General features: G+C 43.0%; 1 protein-coding gene across 1 annotated transcript in view; it reads left to right on the forward strand.

Annotated features, from left to right (window-relative positions):
* The window catches only part of LOC121275854 (collagen alpha-3(VI) chain-like), a 143,638-nt gene that overhangs the window by 106,756 nt on the left and 15,812 nt on the right, over positions 1 to 21,070 (forward strand). Inside the window, exons 24-30 of the mRNA XM_041183580.1 lie at positions 5,769 to 5,831; positions 8,036 to 8,068; positions 8,158 to 8,194; positions 10,919 to 10,933; positions 11,033 to 11,526; positions 14,726 to 14,825; positions 16,926 to 17,594. Of these exons, the coding sequence (XP_041039514.1) occupies positions 5,769 to 5,831; positions 8,036 to 8,068; positions 8,158 to 8,194; positions 10,919 to 10,933; positions 11,033 to 11,526; positions 14,726 to 14,825; positions 16,926 to 17,594 (1,411 nt within the window). The remainder of the gene's footprint in view (positions 1 to 5,768; positions 5,832 to 8,035; positions 8,069 to 8,157; positions 8,195 to 10,918; positions 10,934 to 11,032; positions 11,527 to 14,725; positions 14,826 to 16,925; positions 17,595 to 21,070) is intronic.

Genomic DNA, 21,070 nt, shown 5'->3' on the forward strand with positions numbered 1-21,070 from the left:
GACCATGCACATATTGATGGAACTTCTTTGCTCCAAATATGACAGATTAACCTTCTTTTTCAATTTGAGTAACCCTTTTCAGCTGCAGAGAGGGTTGTGGATACATATCCTATAGGCCTTTCAGATCCATCCCCCATCTTGTGTGACAATACTGCTCCCACTACATTGGGAGAAGCATCACAAGTGAGTATTAACTCCTTAGACAGGTCATAGTGTACTAGCAGACATGACGAGTGTAAAAGCTTCTTGACTTTTATGAAGGCTTCCTCTTGCTGTGTCTTCCAGGACCATCTGTAGTTCGTCTTCAATAATAAGTGTAAAGGGATTAACACTGTAGATAGATTAGGCAAGAAGTGACCATAATAATTTACCATGCCCAAAAAAGACTTGAGCTTGGTAGGAGAGGGTGCTTCCTTGACTGCCTTGACTTTCTCCTCTAATGGATGCAACCCTTGGGCATCCACTTGATGACCCAAATACGTGACTTCAGTTACTTGGAAAGTGATCTTCTCTATTCTCAAACGTACATCAGCCTCCAAAAATCTCTTCAGAACCTCTTTTAGCTTGGCCACATGTTTTGCTTCCACTGATCCTGTGATCAGGATGTCATCCAGGTACGCTAACTCGGGGAAGCCCTTGTAGTAAGCTTTCCATGGCTACTTGGATTATCGCAGAGGCAGATGACACGCTAAAGGGTAAGCGTGTGTATTGGTACAGGCACTTGTGCGTGTTTATGATGACATACCGCCTCGATGTCTTGTCCAGCTCTAGCTGTTGGTATGCATGGCTCATGTCCAGTTTAGTGAAGGATCTTCCTCCTGCAAGTTTAGCGTACAGATCTTCAATCCTTGGGATTGGGTATTTGTCTAATTTTGCAGCCTTGTTCACAGTTAATTTGTAATCTCCGCAGATCCGAATGGTTTGATCTGGTTTTATCACAGGGGCTATGGGTGCTGCCCATTCTGAAAATTGGACTGGTTGGATTATTCCTAACTTTTCCAAACAGCACAATTCCACATCCTTCTCCTTTAGTGCGTGAGGCACAGCTCCGGTCTTAAAAAAAGAGTGTTGCTTCAGAATCCATGTATATTTTAGTTTGTAGACCTTTTATTTTTCCCAATTCATCTCAGAATGCTCCATCATATTTTTTTATTAACAACTCAGGAACTCCTCCTGTTTGGACTGGAAAAATTTCTGACTTGTTGAGTTTAATTTATTTCAACCAATCACGGCCCAGAAGGCTAGGTCCTTCACCTGTTAGAACAATCACTGGCAGCTGGGTCATCTGTTGCCTGTAGGATACAGGTACAGAGGTACCTGTATTGCCTCTCCAGTATACATTTTTAGCTGAGCCATGGTTTGCTTCAAACTCAATGGCTTCTCTGAGGTATTTAAAGATGTGTTCTCCCACCACTGTGGTCGATGCTCCTATGTCAACCTCCGTCTCTAGAGACTTCCCATAGACTTGAAAGGTAATGGTGAGTGGTTCAGTTTTCCAGGCCTTGAGATTGTAAAGGGAATAAATGTCAGTCTCAGCAGCTTCTGAGCAGCTATATTGTGCACTTCATTCAACTTGGCCTGCTGTACGAAAAACTGTCTTGATTTTGCCCTGCACTGTTTTATAACATACCCTTTTTTCTGCCTCTTTAAATCTGCAGATTTCTGGTACATGATTACCCCTACATCGGTAACACTTTAATTTCTGAATTACTGCTGAACTGTTTCCAGTGTTTCTTTTTGTTTTTCGAGCAGTAGGGACTGTGTCCAGCTCTGTAGTTGCCTCCCTGATGTTCGCACAATGCCCAGTGGCATATTCTCGCCCTAACTGCAGAACGGCACCATGTTTCACACTCTGCAAAGCCTGCGAGGCCCTCTCAGCACTCTCCATTGCTAGTGCTATCTCCATGGCGTGCTTCAGGTCTATTTTAACTTCTGCAAGTAAACGGCACTCAATGGCATTGTCGTGTAGCCGCAAACCAAACAATCTCGCAACATGTCATTTAGAGTATCACTGAAGTCACAGTGCTCCATTAACTGTTTTAACTTTGCAATGTGCTTTGCAATCGACTCGCTGGGGGCCCTTACTCTAGAGTTGAACTTGAATCTTTTCATGATCATCAATTGTTTAGCCTGAAAATGTGCCTTCACAAGGTCTACTTGCTCGGTAAAGGATCTGGAATTTGGCGCTTTCGGAGCCTTCAGACTACAGATTAGGTTATACGTTTTGCTCCAGCAGATACTTAGGAGAATTGCCTTCTGTTTCTCCTCCACCACAAAGTGGAAACCTAGGCGCTCCATGTACTGACTCCATTCCTCAAAGGATGAGTCGTATGGGTCAGTTCTGCCGAAGAAGGGCATTGCTGGTGATGCACTATTCTTTCTTCCCTTAAAAATCAAAATACTCACATTCAAGAGACAAGGTGCAGCATTGGAGCTATTTATCCTTGTCACCAAGTGTAATCAACTTGGAGTACCGGGCAGGTTTCTTGTAAGTAAAGTTTACTTACAGAGCTCCTAATGAAACTACATGCTCGTACCAAGACCAAGGCTAGAAAGCTCTACCTCCAAGATTACTCGCGCTTAGGGCTGATTCATCTGTACAGTCACATGATGCCCATAACCGTATGGAAGGTTTAACTTACAATCACTACAATTCCATATATCTTTTAGTAGCCTTCTCAATTTGTTGTGCTTCCTTCAAAAACTTGTGAATGTATATTGTACAGTAAAGGGTTAACATCAGAAACACCTGTTAGTGATGTAAATGCTGATGTAACTATGTCACAGGACTAAAAGACTGAGATCTGGTGGGAAGCAGGAGTACAATCTTGTGTAGGGTAACTGAATGTGTATAGATCTGTAAATGATCAAGAATGGTAGCATTCTTAGGGTAACAGGAAACCCTAAAGAAGCCCCATCTAAATCCCAAACACCGGATGAAACATATACTCCAGGTCTCTCTATTCATATGAACCTTTTAAAACTCCACCACTTACTTTATATTGTTTCTCCTCAGTCTTCTTACTGGAATTAATTGCTTCACACTTCTCTGCATTAGATTTCATCTGCCATATGTCTGCCCATTTATCAGCCTGCCTGTGTTGTTCTGAAGCATATTACTATATTCTTCACAGTTTGTTACATTTCTGAGTTTTATATGGCTGCAAAATTTGAAATTATGCCTGGGACACTCAAGTCCCACTCATTAATATATTTGAAAAAGTGCAGCGGTCAAAAAGTGGGGCCACAACGACACACTTCACTGCAGTCTGAGAAACGACTATTCACCACTATTCTCTGTTTTCCATTCCTTAGCTAATTCCAGAACTGTGCAGCTAACCCTTTTATCCTATGTCTTTTAATTTTGCTAACAAGTCTAATCCATGGTCTTTCATCAAATGCCTTTGAAAGAGCCAAATACTCAACCTTACTGTCCTCATCACCTCTGGTACCTCATCAAAGTGCTCAATCAAGTCAATCATACACTATTTTCCTCTAATAAATTCATGCTGGCTTTCATTTATTAACTTATATTTTTCCAAGTGCAGATTAATTTTGTCTCGGATTATTGGGTCTAAGGCCAGGATTTTACTTATGGCAGGCGGGCTGTTTGGGAGCGGGCACGGGCAGGCACGGAGTTGATCATTGCCCGCGGTCAGCTCTGCACTGCCATTTTATACAGGTGTGAATCGCGGCTCCCGAGAACAGCGGGAAGGAGCAGGCGGCAGCAAGAGTCCAATCACCGCCAGATCCAATGTCGACCCAGCGGCCTATTCAAAAACAGCGCAGGCAGCCTTCCTGCCATCTCTTCCCTTACTGTGACATTGGCAGCATCTTCTTTTCTAGTGAAGACAGATGTAAAGTGCTCATTTAAGCCCTTAAACATATAATATACTTCCATAAACAGATCTACCTTTTAGAACCTAACTGGTCCTACACTTTCTTTGTAAAGGATTTTTGGGTTCCCTCTTTTGTTACCCTAATCTATACCATTGCTGAAACCCCCACTATCAACATCCTGGGGGTTGCCATTGACCAGAATTTGGTCTAGCCATATAAATACCACGGCTACAAGAGCAGGTCAGATCTGGGAATTCTGTGGCAACTAACTCACCTCTTGACTCCCCAAAGCCTGTCCACCATCTACAGGGCACAAGTCAGGTGTGAGATGGAATACTCTCCACTTGCCTGGATGTTTGCAGCTCCATCAACATGCAAGAAGATAGACACTATCCAGCACAAAGCAGCCTGTTTGATTGTCACTCCTTCCACCATCTCCAACACTCCCCCCTGCCCCCCACCACTGACGCACAGCAGCAGCAATGTGTACCATCTACAATATGCACTGCAGCAACTCACCAAGGCTCCTTCAACAGCACCTTCCAAACCAGCAACCTCTGCCATTGAGAAGGACAAGGGCAGCAAATGCATGGGAACACCACACCCTGCAAGTTCCCCTCCAAGCCACATACCATCCTGACTTGGAAATATATCGCCGTTCCTTCACTGTCACTGTGTCAAAATCCTGGAACTCCCTCCCGAACAGCACTGTGGATGTACCTACACCACATGGGCTGCAACGGTTTAAGAAGACGGTTCACCACCACCCTCTCAAGGGCATTTAGTGATGGGCAATAATAATGCTGGTCTAGCCAGTGACACACACGTCCCATGAAAGAATTTGAAAAAAATACCTTTTTCAGTTCCCTCCTGTGCTTTTTGTATTCAGTCAGGTTCTCTACCATATTTAATTATGAACCCAACATTTATTATGAGCTTTCTTTTGCTATTTCATTTTAATCTCTATACCTTTAGTCATCTAAGGTCCTCAAGCTTTAGGTGCCCTTCCTTTCTTCCATGTTATCTCCTTTTTGAAGACACCTTATTGCTTATTTACTGTTTCACCTGCCAATCTCTGATTCTCATCTAACTGGTCAAAATCCTTTTTTAATTCACTGAAATTAGCTGACCGCAAGTTGAATATTTCCATATTTGATTTTTCCTTGTAATTTTACATAACTACTTAAAAACCACATGATCCCCCGACTATTGGGTTCCCTCTGAATCCTGCATTTCTCAACTTTTCTGTGCCCTCCTGTGCATCTGTTTGCTTCATGTTGCTGTGGCTGTGCTCAAGACTATTCTCCTGAGGGACCATTAGCCTTCAATGGTAATCAGTGCTGTAAACTGGTTTTGAGAGGAGCAGACTCCTGGTGGATTCCTGCACTGCCTGCCTCTTCCGAGCACCAGATTGCCACCCACTTATTATCTTGCTGAATTCTGTATCACTGCGAGGTGACCACCTCCTGAAATGTTGCTTCAGGAAATTCTCAGCTCCGGAAACCCTGAGCTTAGGTTCGAGGAGCTATGGAAACTTCCGGCACATGTGGCTATCCAGGACATGTGAAGCGTCCTAGAGTTCCCACATGTCTCAGGAATTGTAGGTAATAGATCTCTGCTGTCCCATCATATTGCTGAAAAATCTGTCAAGTTATGTTATTTTATATGTATAAAATATTTTAATTTAGTACCCCCTTCATTTTTTAATTGTTTACGTACACCAATATTTTTAATGCAATTCAATTCGTTTTAATATTAGTGTCCTCTACCTAATTAAAAATTATTGAGGAATTAAATTTCCAGCATATTAACAATATAATTAAAATAGCCACACACATGTATAACTCCAGTGCTATTAGCAATCATCTATTAATAATCAACTTATAAGGTTCTCTATGAAATAAAATGAAATGCTCACTTTTGTTTAGGGTAATGTTGGTGGTTCTGGTGATCCTGGTGAACCAGGAGAGATTGGATATCTTGGAGTAAAGGTAAGCTGTACAGCTATTTCAGTAACATAGGACTTAGGAGCAGTAGATGGCCATTCAGCCCTTCGAGCCTGTTTCACTATTCAGTGAGATCATGGATGGTCAGATTGTGGTTTCAACTCTATTCCCCTGTTTGGACCCCCATGACCCTTGACTGCCTTGTCTATCAAAAATCTGCTTAACCCTGCCTTCAATAAATTCAATGATCCAATCTCTACTGCTTTCTGAAGAAGAGAATTGCTCAGACTAACAACCCGCTGGGAAAAAAATTCTCCTCATCTCCATCTCTTATTCTTATCTGTGTCCCCTCATTCTAATTGCCCCCACAATTGGAAATGTCCTCCATCTCCATGTACTCCTTCAAGTCCCCTCAGGATCTTATATGTTTCAATAAGATCACCGCTCATTCTTCTAAACACTAATGGGTTTAGGCCCAACCTGTTCAACCTGTCTTCATAAGATAACCTCCTCATCCCAGGAATGAGTTAAATGAAGTCACCATAAGTCACCAATGTGTGAATTCACATTTGGACAGGTACTTAGAAAAAAAGTTGCAGAGATCTTTGGAAATGAACTTGAATGCTCTGCTATTTGTAGGTAGCGCAGTTAGCCAATTTTCCTCAATGTTTTTATATCTCAATTTGCTGAATGTATGGAAACAAGCAAGCATATTGAAAAGATATTTTAAATAACTGGCAACCACTGATTAATGAATAATTAAATTTAAAAGTTTTGTGTCTTCAATTGCTGAGGCCCCATGCCCAGGAATTCCTTCCCGAAACCCAGCCCCTCTGTCCACCCCCTCCCCTCCTTTAAAAAACACCTTAAACCCCAACTCTTTGATCAAATTTTTGGTCTCTCCTCCTAATGTCTCCATTTTTGAATTGGTCTTTTTTTAGATGTCTGTGAAGCACCGGGGATGTTTTTAATGAGCTAAAAGCACTTTACGAATACAAGGTATTGGTTAAGATACACCACTCAGCGCAGCGATAAGCCAGTGCTATGGCTTAGACTAGAGAGATATCGTAAAGCACAATAATGTGCACCCCTGGAACAGGAAGAGGGTTGAGCAAGGCCTTCCATTCTTCATTGTTATCCAGCAACCCTCCATGAACTGCTTATGTGGAGGTCAGGTGGGAATAAAATTGAACTGCTGGTGTGATACAGCCCATGGTCAAATAATTCACCAGCATTCACTGTCCATGTTTGCATGAAGAATGACCAGTTGGGTGAGTTCCAGAGGTTTGCTGACATCTGTGGAATCATATACCAGCATCTCCAGGAGAGGAAGGGAGAGAACTGGAGGAAAATCCAGTTACCCTACAACTGTCAATATGTGATAAGTGTGGAGGAGATGGTAGGGTTATTTGGTTTATTGACTCCTGTGCATTTATCATCCCATAGAAATATCATCATCCCCAAATCGAGTGTCTTTATATGTCATGTGTTCAGACATCTCTTAAGGCAGTTGCCAAACTGTGGTTATAAAGATGTAATGCACATAAGAAAGCAAATAATGGAACATAGGATGAAAGTAAAATTTGGATCATCTGAACCTTAGATAAGCTAAACTATCATAGATAGTATATCAATTATTTCATCACCCCAAAGAAAAGTTTGCATATTTGTCCCTGATCCTCACAGACAACAAACAAAACTGCAGAATATACATTTACATATTTCCACTGTTCAACTCTGATTGGGTGCTTTTCACAGATGAGTTTTTCCTTGATCATGCATCCACAAAAGACATAATGTTCCTTATCTACGTATCTGTCTACTTACCTCTGTAATGTTCAATTATATCTAACCCAATGGTTATACAGCTCTTTGGTTAATCAACACCAGGTTAGTGCGTCTGCTGGGAGCCTCCTCTTCCAATTCACTGTTCAGTGAGGAAAAGCACCTTCTAATCTCTAATTTCACTTGAGACTTTTAAATTTTAAACTATTTCCCAGAAACCTCCTTTGGAATTACTGGAGACGGTTAAATTCACTTAATTTTATTCTGTTCACTGACAAATTATCTTGGATATGTTCGTAAGTAAACTTTATAGACGCCAATCAACTCCTGTAATATTTTGCCGTTGTTACTGGACAAAGCTTCTTTATGATTATAATGCTTTAGTTACATCTCTACCCCACAGGTCTGTAAATATTAGTGAAGAAATTTGATTTTACTCTAAAACTAGTTTTTGTTCATTTCAGGGTGCTAAAGGACCACCAGGCACTTCATTCATGGTATATAACCTTTATGTATCAATAGATATTGAGGCTGACAATAATTCATATATTTTGTTTAATGTTTTAAATTTCATGTTTCATTACAGCCATGTGACCTCATATCGACTGTGCGAGCTAATTGTCGTAAGTATATCTTTTAGAAGTTGCAACCATGTTAGTTCAGTCACATCTATTCTTAACAGAAGCTACCTTTCCAAGCAACACATCAGGCCAGATTTTCCCCTTAGACTCAGGAAGCACAAGTCAGGCCATTTCCTGACGTTACATTCCCAACTTCTAAAAGTTGGGGAACTCCCACAAGATTTTGGTCTCCAGTAGTCAGGGCGGGCTGGAGTCAGGAACATTACCCTCCTGAAGCCGGCTGGAGGTGGCAGTGAAGACGTGTGTGTGGTGAGGCAGGCTGGTTTGAAGGCCTGCCTTTGTTTGTTGGAATATTGTCACAGTCCTATACATCGTTTGGTCTCACCCCTCAAACCCCCACGCACCCCATGTCCTCTCCATGACCCCTCATATTCCCTGTGCCACTTCATGCCTCCTCTTATCTCTACAATACCCGCATGCCCCTTCCATGCCCCCATGAATCCCCAATTCCCACACTTCCAGTATCTATTGTGTACAGAACCAATGAGACATTGGCAAGCCTGGCAAGTCTTCGAAATATTCCTGAAGCTGACACAATAAGAAAAAAGGCTTTAAAAAATCTCCTTTGAAAATATTTGTAGATCTTACAACCTCATACAAGTGTAAATCAACCACAACCATTCATAGCATCAATGAATAAAACTTTAATACTCGTAATATCTCTTAATCTTGTCCAAATAAACAGACAGCCACTGAAAAACACATCACAAAAAGATTAGCTTATTACAACTTCATAAAGCTGTCAATTAAGTGAAGCTAGCACTCTCCTTCAAGCAGTGTAAACAGACCCCTGCCGAGCTGAATCCATTAACCATTCTTGGAGCTTAACCAAGCACCTATAATAAGGCTATATAGAAAAAATGGATGTCTGACCATCTGTTCAAACTGCACCTGTTGATACAATTTCCAGATAGCCCTATTTTGAAGGCTTGGCTGAGCTTCAAGATTGACCTGTGGGCAATGTTGACTTAGCTTGAAGGAGATGCTGGTTTTGCTTGATTGACACTTTTATGGGGTTGTAATGTTTTTGATGTGGTTTCCAATGCATGTATGTTTATTTGAACACGATTAAGAGGTATTAAGAGGATTACAGTGTTATTCGTTAATACTATGAATGGCTGATTGACACACCTGTGAGGTTGTAGTGTTTTGTAAATGTTTTTCAAAGTTTTATCTCATCAGTTTTGAGAGCACTTCAAAGACCTTCCATATTTATTATACAGCTCATTGATTCAGTACACAGTGGATGCTGGAAGAGTGGGAATGGAGGATGCATGGGACATTGGGGTAATAGAATGGCTAGAGAAGGGGCATTAGGAGATGGAGGAGGCTTGGGGGTATGAAGGGGATATGAGTGGGCTTAGTGGATATGAGGGGGCATGGGGGGGACATAGTGATTATGAGAGGGAATGGAGGGGTTATAAAGGGTTATGAGGAGGCATGGGGGATATGAGAAAGCATGAAGTTGACATCAGGGATATGAGAGAGACTGGAGGGGATGTGGGGAATATGAGAGGGCATTGACAAAACCTTTTAAACTTACCTGTCAGGTTCCTGACTTTTCAGTAGTCTTCTTCCAAGGTACACGGAGTGACCAACGAAGTGGGGTTCCCAGAGGCTTCAAATCACTTCCATCATGGAAAGAATAGTGTTAGGGATGAAACTCAAATTGTCCCTAGGCTTTTATTATAGTGACCCCGATGTTACAGGGCACGTGCACAGGTTCACAATCTGCCATATTCCCATACTGGGGAAGGTGACATTTGTCAGGAATGGAGGGGTGTTTGAAATTCTGGTCCCGCAGGCCTCAGTTTACCTATTACTGAATCAATTCCAGCAGGTGCATGGGGAGATCCAATCTATTATCTACCTAGATTAGGCTTACAGGCTTTACAAATGTGCCACAATGTGTAAGCTGCCTTGGAACAGTGAATCCAGGCTTTGTTCGAGTAAACTCTCCATTTACCAATGTGTTTTTAAATGCAAATATTTTAAATGATGAACCAAATACACAGAGATTGAAGCTTCAACAAAAATCATATTCAGCTGAAATTGTGTTTGACAAGCAACAGCTATGGTGAGATAACAGCAGTTAGTAGGTGATTTTTTTTAAGTGCAGAAGGTCAGGTATGCTGTTGTTTATTTTTCATCATACATCATAAGTTATGATAATATGTTCATAAGGTGGGCATTGCATACTTTAAAAAAGCAGAAGATTTTCCATTAATGATGTACACCATTCAATGGACAGGTGAAAGGAAGCCAATAAAGTTCATTGAAACTACGATTGCAGTCCATGATGATTTTATTCTTCTAAATGTCATTTCTCTGTGTTGAACAAAATTCTCACTGCAACAATTTTTTCCATATATACTGTTCTAAATTTTTTCCACAAGTCCCCAGTGAAAAATCAGTAACCAAAATCAATTAAAAAGATGAAGGATAAAGATATGCTGACATACAAACTGTGTTCATCACAACCGAATACAGGAGGTCAATACCATTTGGTTCAAGTGAAGTTGTCAACCAGTACATCAGCTTCCTGTACAAATTAATAACCTACAGTGAAAATTTCCAAAACCATAACACCTAAACAAATGAGTTCAGTTTACATTCAAGCAGATTAATAATAATGGAATATGAATCAAACTTTCAATAGTGTGCCCTCAACCATTAATTTTTCATTTTCTCTTTTCTTTCCTATAGCTTGTTGTTCACAAAGTAAGTAACCCTCATGGAGCATCACAACAACTTTAGTTTTAAACTTTTTTGTTACTTAAATGATGTTCTTAATTACTAGCAGCTTTTTCATTGTTCCAGGAAGAGGAGAGTGCCCTGCGTACCCCACGGAGCTGGCGTTTGCTCTGGACATGTCTACAGATGTCACACTAGCTATATTCGAAAGGATGAAGGGGATTGTAATTAATTTGCTGCAGAATATTAACATAGCCGAAAGTAACTGTCCCACTGGAGCTCGTGTGGCACTTCTTACATACAATAACATAGTAAGGCCTTTCATTCGATTTTCAGACTTTAAGAGAAAACAGTTACTCCTGCAAGAAATAGAAGAGCTGGCACTAGAACGATCGACCAGAAGGCGGAATATTGGCTTTGGTATGCAGTTTGTTGCAAGGCATACTTTTAAACGAGTTCGTAATGGTATTCTTGTGAGGAAAATAGCTGTGTTTCTCACTAATGGAGGATCCAAAGACGCCAACTCCATAGCTGCAGCTGCCTCGCAATTCAGTGCTTCAGATATCATTCCAGTCATCATCTCCTTTAAAGACATCCCTGAAGTAGAACGAGCTTTTAAGGTAAGAAAACAAATTGCTTATTTGTTTCATTCCATTAGAGTGAGTGGAATAAGTAATTAGCTTGGATGCTCAGAGGGATGCACAACGGGACAATCTCTTCATATGCCAATATAGGGTATGTAGTAGTCCCAAGTATGTATGAGAAATAACCTGGTAAAACTGCACTCTCTTAGCTTATCAATATTTGCCTTATATTCTGTTGTCAATAATACTTTTAAAAAATTTCTTGTTATGTCATTCACCAGTGGTCTTATTTTTAAATGGAAGGGTTAGCCTACAAATCTTAGATTAATGCCAGCATTAAAATACTGGACAGAGGAGTACAAACATGAAATAGGGGCAGATGTAGGCCATTCGGCTCCTCAAGCCTGCTCTACCATTCAATAATATCATGGCTGATCTTCTTGTGTTTCGAGTTCCACGAAGTTCGCACGGGCCCCTCAAAATCCTCATCAATTGGTGACTTAATGGCCTTAACAAGGCCTTTATTTAATGGCGGGCACGTGACATTTTAAGCGCTGACATGCGGGCTCCACCACCCGCATGTCAGCCCGAAAATTCAGCCCCTTATAACAGAGGGATTGCGACCACCCGCACAATGTTAATGGCCTCAAATGAAATCTATTTTGATCCACTCTAATAAAGCCACTGCGCACAAGTTCCTCCTGTCTGAAGAACAACTACATACCATTACTCTCTGCTTTCTTTCATTTAGCTAACTTTGTTTCCACAAAGCCACTGCCAAAGTCTCCAATTTTACAAATGCAGCACTTTATCAAACATCTTTTGAAAGTCCATTTGCAACATTAATTGGACTAACCATCACCCATTCTCTTATTTAGCCAATTGGCATTCGCAGAATCCTCCCCTTCAATGAAGACAGATGTAAAGTATGCAAGTAGTACCTCAGCCATGCCCTCTGCCTCCATAAGAAAATCCCTGTTTGGTCCCTTATCAGCCCCATCTTTCCTTTGACTATCCTTTTACTACTTACATGATTATAAAGGACTAATAATGTTAGTAGCCTTTTTAGTTACCTGATAACATGTTATACACTCTCTTTTCCCCTTATTTCTTTTTTCAGTTCTCCCCATCTCCTTTATCTATTCAGCTTGGTTCAGCTGAGAATCTGATATTTATCCGTATCCAAACCACTTCCTCCTTGAAAACTTCCGATTGTTCATTTACTGTTTTATCTGCCAAACCTCGATTTCAACCCACCTGGGCCAGATCTCTTTTCAACTCAATAAAATTAACTCCCCTCCATTTGAATATTTTCACATTCAACTTTTACCCTAAACCTTAACAAATTAAAATCTATTTACCATACCAAATGATCTACATGATGCGCCTAAGCCTTGGAAAATAATTTATCTCCTTTCTACTGAAAAGGCTTTGTGTCATCAGATTGATTGAGTACAATACAGCTTTGTGAAATATCACCTGTTTGCATTTTCCCTGACAGAACATTTATCATTTATCACCTCTCTCTCTTCTGTTACAAGTCAAATATTTAATCCATTAAGACAAAACAACCCTCATTCCTGAAAATCCAAGCACACAATATATACTAGAATACTCTTGTCTACTGATTTAGCTATCTTTTACACATCATTAAGTTCAAACTTACCTAGAAAGTTATGCATTCGAAACTGTTGCATAACTATGTAAGGTGAAGAATAGCAACTATGGCAGGATTGCTGTGATGCGTTTTACTGGCCACCTGCAGCTGAGAAAGAAGGCAGCGAAAGGTTTGCAGGTAGGGGGCCTGTAAAATTACCTGTGTGGCCTTTTAGCTGCCCTCCCACTAGCCCCTGGCCAATCCTCAATTTTACAGGGCACGGGCGAGGCCTAGGGCAATCCTCCCTCACTCTCCAATGGGGACTGTTAAGTGGCTGATTACTGCCCACTTAAGGGCCACTTTCCGAGACCGACGGGGAGGTCAGGAATGGGGTGAGGGTAAGCCTAGCAGATTACCCTGCTCGGGCCTCCAGCAGCAAGGCGGGGAGTCATCACCCTCACTGACCCCCTTTCCGAATCGGGTGCTCCCTGCAAGATCTTTGTCTCCCCCACCCCCCCAGGTGCTCCCTCCCCACCCCAGCCTCTCCATCAAGGCCCCAAACACCCTATCTCTCTCTGTGTCTCTCTCTGCCACCCCAGCCAGAGCCTCTCCTTCCACTGCAGCCAGAACACCCTCAGTACTTCCATTTCGGTTCTGGGACTTCGAATCTGGGGACTAGTTGTAATCCCATCAGTGACCACCAGGTGGCGCTGCTGGCACTCCAGAGCTGCTGGCCGATTAGCCAGCAGTTCTCTGAGACGGGATCTCCTCTCTTTTCCTCAGAGCATTAAATGGCTGAGGGGTGGCCAGCATCAGTGGGAATGCATTCCCCAGTGAATCTTCTGGCAGTGGGGAGAATCCCCCCCACCTGTTAAATTCAGCCCTATACCTTTACTTCCACCTATACGAAACATAGCCAATAAATTTGAAATGATGTTTGTGTTGTTTCATTCTGCATAAGCTGTTTAGGTTCCTAATAGACACCTTCTACTTGTGGCAGACTTGAATTTTAAAGGGTAAGGTAATGATCTGACCTTATCGAAAGTCTCTGCTAACTGACATCTCAATTCTATATCATAGGGCATTAAGAGTGGACCATATAGAGTGTAACTGAAGTCAGAATGGGTAGGTTTGGAAGATTCCCTTCTCTGAAGGACATTGGCCAATATGCAGTTTAATGGCTCAGGTGAATGCAGTTGAATGGCTGATAGTGTAAAGACCTCTAATATTAGCAGAACTCTAGACCCACGATACTGAGCTTGCTGTAAGAGATCTCACTCTTTTGTACAGTGTTCATGGTGTCTGAAGGAGGCCTTTTAGAGAATAGGAATTGCTCCACTTGATGTAAGGATTCCACTTCTCCTTAAAGTAATGTCTTAGATCGATATAAAACTGTTGATAGGTTGACTAACTATTCACTGTACTTTATTTTCCAATTATTTATTTTAGGCCAATATGTACCAGCTGCATTAAATAATTAGTTGCAGTGCCTTGGACTTTATGATCTCCTGCTATAATTAGCCTATGATTTTCTGATGAACCATAGAAGATTATTTTTATTAATACCACTTTCAAAACGTTAATGTTTGCAGATTGTTGTTTCTGAATTTTGCATTTCTTTCAATTAATTTAACCAAGGTCGATGTTGAAACCACAGCTCAAGTGATTGTACTGCCACGTCGGCAACAAGCCTCCGAAGAGTTGTTACACAGATTCCTCTTGTGCACACTGTGCTTTGGTATGATTTTAAAATGAACTTATATTCAGTATTTGAAATAATTTTTATTCAAATTTGGGATTACTTGTCCGCCTCCCCTTGGCCGGCTCACCCTGCTTTAATTTTGCGGCCAACAGGCCTCTAGTTATGATGAAGCGAGTCTTCCTCCCTCAGTCCCGCCCGATAGAGCCGCTGGCCAATTGGAAACCAGCAGCTCTGCAGCGCCGCCGAGTATGGAGGCCGCTGACTGTATGGCACTGAGGACAATAAAGAGGCGTTCAGTGATGGACCAGACCTCCAGTTAAGTCCGTGATCTTGCTGGGGCCAGGTTGGCAGACCCCAGCAAGGGGAGGGGGGTGGTGGGGGTGCATGTTGGAGTGGACAGGGGCAAGGGTGAATGCAGAGAGGGAAAACTGTGATTGAGGAGTGGGGTGGTAGGGTGGTCCTCAGATAGGCACTGGGGACCCAGAAATGATGCACTCCTCCCTTTCACGGACCAGCAGCACTTTCCTGCCGTCCATTAAACCTGAGCAGTGGCGGGTTGAGGCCTTCAAGTGGCCATTGATTTCCCACTTAAGAGCTTCAATTGGGCTACAGGTGGGCAACATACCCAACACCACACCTGCCGCTTGTAAAATCTGGGTGGGGTGGGGATGGGTGGGCTGGTAGTGGGCATGCTGCTGATGGCACGGTGCCAGATTTTATAGGCCCACCTGCCGCCTTTCTCAGCTGCAGGTAAACGCATCACAGGAATTCTGAAATAAAAACTAAAACTCTGTAAATATAAATGGGGTCAATCACCAACCATAAAGAGAAAAGGGAATATATTTTTCTGTGATAACCTTTCTTGCAATGGGGGCCATTTTACATATTATTGCTGTAGCTTCTGTTTTCAGATCATTATTTCTTTCAGGGGCATTTAGATCCAGTAGAACTGGACATACTTTAGTCTGCGGCGTCAACCATAGAAAGGGAAGTAATGTTTTGAATGACTTTTAAATGGCTTAAAAAAAAGTAAGATAATATAAAATATCAAGGCCAGACCTTTATCTTCTTTTCTAACCTATGAGGGAGTTTTTTCCTCCTTCCCCTATAATATTTCTTCGCTCCCTTCCTTAAGGCATCCACTTGTGGAAGTACATTCTCAAAGGGCATTGCCACCCTCTAGCACTTTGCCTTGGCAGGCATCTCTCATAAGGCACTGTATTTGGGCCTGATAATGCCTTGCCTTAACAAGCACACACATCTCCTTTCCTGAGAAATAACCTAAAGCAGAAACTCTGAATGATTTCCACCTCCTTGTTCCAGTGGGACGTCAATCAGTTGTGACACCTGTATCATTGCCTGAGCTAAGTTCAACTAAATCAACATCAGAGGTCAGATCCTTGAAATTTCCTAGTTTCTGTGGTTAGTCATCGACTATCTTTTTGTGGGTGATTGGTGACGTCTGGGTTAGAGGTTTCTGTGTTCAAACCTCAAATGAAGATTTATATACCCAAACAAGAGTATATAATGTAGCAAAGTGCTCCCAGTGTTGCACTGAGAGAGAATTGTATAGCTGGAGGTGCTGCGCGTCAGATGGGATGCTAAAAATAAATCCAGTCTGCCTTTTAACATATGCATTCAAAGTCCCATGTAGCATCTAAAAGTAGAATAACTGGCAGGTATTTCCAGGGCGTTTGTAAGGGTAATGCTGGGTTCCATTTAAACACCTAAAACCGATCAGGGCCCTTCCAAAAAGGTAATTGCAAAAAGTACTTCAAGATTTTGATGTGCAAACCAAAGGAACATAACATCATATAAATGTAAATTGTGTTATTGTGAGGAACAAGCTGTTTTTTGTTAGCTTAGGTTGCATCCTTAGAATTGCTGTAAAGCAAATTGTTTTGCACCAAAGAAGCTGGAATGTAAATTTATAGTTAGTCCCCAACTTGTCTCAAGAGTGAAGCATCATGAGATGTCCTCCTCCAGGGAGTTTCACTCTGCTTCACCCCAGAGTGGTGATGTAACATGACTCTGGAGCTACATTAGTTCATAATATGAAGCCAAACTAGTTGTGTTTTAATGAATTCATTGAGGAAAAGTTACAAAAAGAAAATAAAGAAATATTTTCTTTTACAGATCAGTGTGAACCATATGACTTGTGTCTTGGAGGTGCCCAGCCGTCCCCTCTGCCAGTCAACCTGGACATGGCTTTTGTTGTTGGTGACTTACAGCAAATAGAATCAACAGAATCAGAAACAGTTCAGCATTTCTTAACCTCAATGGTTAACACATTTCTAAGTTCTACAGAACCAAAAGCCTCCGATCTTCATCCTCGGGTGGCTCTGGTACAACACACATCAAGTTACAAACCACAATATGGGAAAGATCCATTTAACCTGGAGTTTGGAGTTCTGGATTACACCACAAAAACTTTGAAGAAGAGACACATCCAAGACTCATTCAGTCAGCAGAACGGCTCCACTGGCATTGGCAGCGCCATTGAATGGAGCTTGAAGAATTTCTTTTCAAATCTCACAAAGCTGCAAACTTACAAGGTTATCTTTACGATATTTTCAGGGCGAACAATCATTGATGAGAAGAGATTACTGGAAATATCACGAGAAGCCAAATGTAAAGGTTTTGCAATGTTTGCACTGGCCCTTGGGGAGGTAACTAATGTCACAGTCCTGGAGGAGTTTGTCAGTTTTCCTTTTGATCAACATTTAGTTCAACTGGACAGAGTCCTGGAGCCTGAAATGGAATATGCACAAAAATTTTCAGTGGCTTTCCTGAAAAACCTGGCAAGTAAGTGCAGTAACAATCTAATGAATTATTTTTTATTCATTATTTTGTTGAACATTATTTTTTATTCATATTACTTCAGCTATACAAAGCCTTGGTTGAACCAATCCTGGAGTAACATGAACAGTTCTGGGCACCATGCTTTAGGAAAGCTGTATTGGCTTGGGAGAAAGTGCAGCATAAGTTTACCAGAATGATAGCTGGACTCCAAAGGGTTAAGTTATGAGGTGAGATTGCACAAATTATTTGTATTCCCTGGAATTTAAAAGGTTATGGCACAAATTGATCAAAGTCTCCAAGATATATAGGGGAACAGAATGGGCAGAAAGAGAGAAACTATTTCTGATGATTGGGGAGTCTAAGACTAGGGGGCATAGTCTGAAAATTAGATCCAGACCCTTCAGAAGTGTATTTAGGAAATATTGCTACATGCAAAGGGTGGTGCAGGTTTGGAACTCTCTTGCACATATGCTAATTGATGCTAGATCAATTATTAATTTCAAAATTGAAATTGATAGATTTTTGGCATTAAGGAATATGGAATAAAGGTAGGTATATGGAGATATGTTGCAGATCAACCATGATCTCATTGAATGATGAAAGAGGCTTGAGGCTTAACTGGACAATTCCTGTTCCTATGTTCCTATGCAGTTCTGGGGCTTGAGGCCCAGCTTCAGATGGCATTACCTTGGCATGATCAGCTGCATTCTGGGCTAGCTTGCTGAAAGGCAACAACAATGGCACTGGCAGAGTGGCATTGGTGGGAGCACAAATACTCTCAGCAGGCTCTTGGACCATGGAATCCTTGGTCACTGTCTCAGCTATCTTAGTAAGCTTCTGGAGGACAATGCTGGATTGCTGTGAGAGTTTGCAAGTTCCCCTGAGCACTGAGATCCGCAGCAATAATGGCAGCAGTTGGGTCCTGCATGGATCTCATGACCTGAGTTTCTGAGCTTCGACTGCAGCACTGAGAGAATGGGTGGCTTCCACCTGTGCTCTAGTCGAAGTTGAGACAGCAGTCACCAGTCACTGTGGATGGAATTGCCTGTGCCCGCTGGTGTTGGATGTCATGACGGGTGTGAGCAGACAATATGGTGGGAAGGCCAAAAATCGGTTTCACGCATCTGTCCTTCCTTTGACTAGAATGTCTTCTTGGGAGTTGTTTTATTTTTCATTTAGGACCTGTTCCCTGTTTTCTGGGACCATCTCCTTTAGTTTTTATGAGAAATCTGCTCTCTGCAGTTCCTTCTGCTGTGTCTAGCCTCTCTCAAATCCTGGCTTCAACTGAACAAAAATTGCTTTTCTGGTTTTCTCTATCTCTGTGGGAATGATGCGAGTGAGAGGGGGCAGAGTGAGCCGGTAGGGTGGGAGTGTGAAGGTGCAATAGTATTGATAGAAGGGAGGGCGAGGGTGGTTGTTGGGGACTCGGAGGCAGACACGGACCCTGGGAGTGGGAAGGAGCAGGCCGGGGATATTAGTATGAACGTGGTGGGGCTTTCGGGAAGGTAGGGAACATACACGTTCACATGGACATACTCGAAGAAGAAGGGTTATGGCTGGTAGGTTGAGAAATGGAAGGTGATGCCAGGGGGTCGACAGTGATACGGTGAATGACATGGGTGACTGGGGCAGGGGACAGGACAGGGGAGCCAAAGAACATTAAACGCACCATGCTTGTAAATCTGAAAGTGAAAGGAGACTTGTGGTGATTGAGAGCAGGTGCTGCATGGGAGTGTGATCAGTGGGTGGGTGGAGAGGCAGGTCAGCTCAGATAGACAACTGAAAGTGAACCCCAGCAGGCAGCATTGAAAATGATCAGGACATTGAGATGAGAAGGAGGAAGGATCTACATGTGTGGGCCCTTCGGAGCTTGCACGAGGCCCTGCCACTTCTCCCACCAGGATCACTCGTGGCCCGCAGTGTGCAGTTGAACTGCTAGCGGAGCGGGGGGTGGCGCAGGGGGTGGACTTGCAAAGCCTGGAAATGAAGCTGAAAGACACCATTACACATTATTCAATGAAAGGGAATACATTTTCAGATTATAAAATGACAAAATGTGTTTACCCGTGCAACCAACTGTAATCAGAATTTCTTAATTTTTCTAGGGCTACCATTTCTTCTAGGTGCTGCCCTGACATCTGCAGCAGTGGTGGAGACAGCCTGTGCAATGGTTGGTCCTGTTGCCTCTGATGACTTTGGCATGGGTCCTCTGGAGTGCCAAGGCCTTGAGGGCCCTGACTTGCTTTGACTGTCCCCCTGTGGGTCAGCTCCCCCTGCGGTGACAGAGGATGAGGCTAAGGGGGTCACTGGCAAAGGGGACTCAGAGGGAGAGGACAGTCTCTGAGATTCCTGAGTGAATGACCCAGGGATGTCCAGCTGCTGTTCTCCTCCCTTCAGGTGCCTGAGGGCCCCAGTCTGACTCCTTGAGGGGAAGGAGCACCTGGAGAGACTTTGAGGTGCCCTGTTTCCCTCTCACGTCGCCAGTGCAGGAGCTCACCCATGTCTCCCATGATGAAGTGCAGGTCTGCACACATCTCCACATTCCGCTGGACCAGGTCTGCATGGCATCTGTCACCCTTCCAATGGAGACCTCCACATGCACACGTGGGCATCACTTCATCAGAGGGCAGGCGGGTGCACTCCTTTGACTTGCGCGCCACTCTGCTGAGGGCTTCCAACAGCTCTGCTTGATGTTCCCCTGTCCTTTGCTAACTCTCCAGGATGAGTTGAAAGGCCAAATTCAGAGACTCACCATCTGACTTGGACCTCCCAGATGCCTCTTCCCCAGCAGTCCTCTGAATGCAGGGGAGCTCGACTGAACCTGCCTCCTGTTGCGGACAAATGTCTGTGCAGTGACCAGATTGTGAACCTGAGCCTGCTCCAAATCTATATCCCACCGAGGTGTGCGCCTCTGTGCTGGTGGAGGGTGTGGGTAAGCGCTGTGACGGGTCTTCCAGGCTGTTTATTTCCAACTCTTCAATGTCTTCTTGGCTGGAAGTGAGGAGCTGGGGGACTGGCTGGCTGCGGGTGTTGGTTGCTTGGTAGAGCTCCCTGTGAGCCAAAATAGAGATAATTAGTGCACGGCAGGAGAGTTAAAAATAGGAGAGAAAGCTATCACAGTTGCTTTCAGAGCCGGAAATTGTGGAGCAGTTTCCTCACGTGGGTGTTCACCGCTGACCTCACCATCATCACAGGCACCGACCATGTCCTCACCAGTCAGCATAATGACACACTCCTCAGAGTGAGTGATGGGCCTCATGTGGGCCACTCTACCCCCAGTCTGGGACCTCTCCCTGCTGTTTTGAGCCCGTTTCTCCTGCGTAAAAAATTGATGGGGAGAGAGTGAGCAGGCCACATGGCACTGCCTGGAATGTTTGTGTGGTGAGCGGCACCATGGACAGGAGTGAGGATGTGAGCTTGAGAGGATATGGACCTGATGGAGATGTGAGGGTGCGTGTGAGAGTTAGTGGTGTTGTCCC

This window comes from Carcharodon carcharias, chromosome 3 (genome assembly GCF_017639515.1).
Source record: "Carcharodon carcharias isolate sCarCar2 chromosome 3, sCarCar2.pri, whole genome shotgun sequence".
Lineage (NCBI taxonomy): Eukaryota > Metazoa > Chordata > Chondrichthyes > Lamniformes > Lamnidae > Carcharodon > Carcharodon carcharias.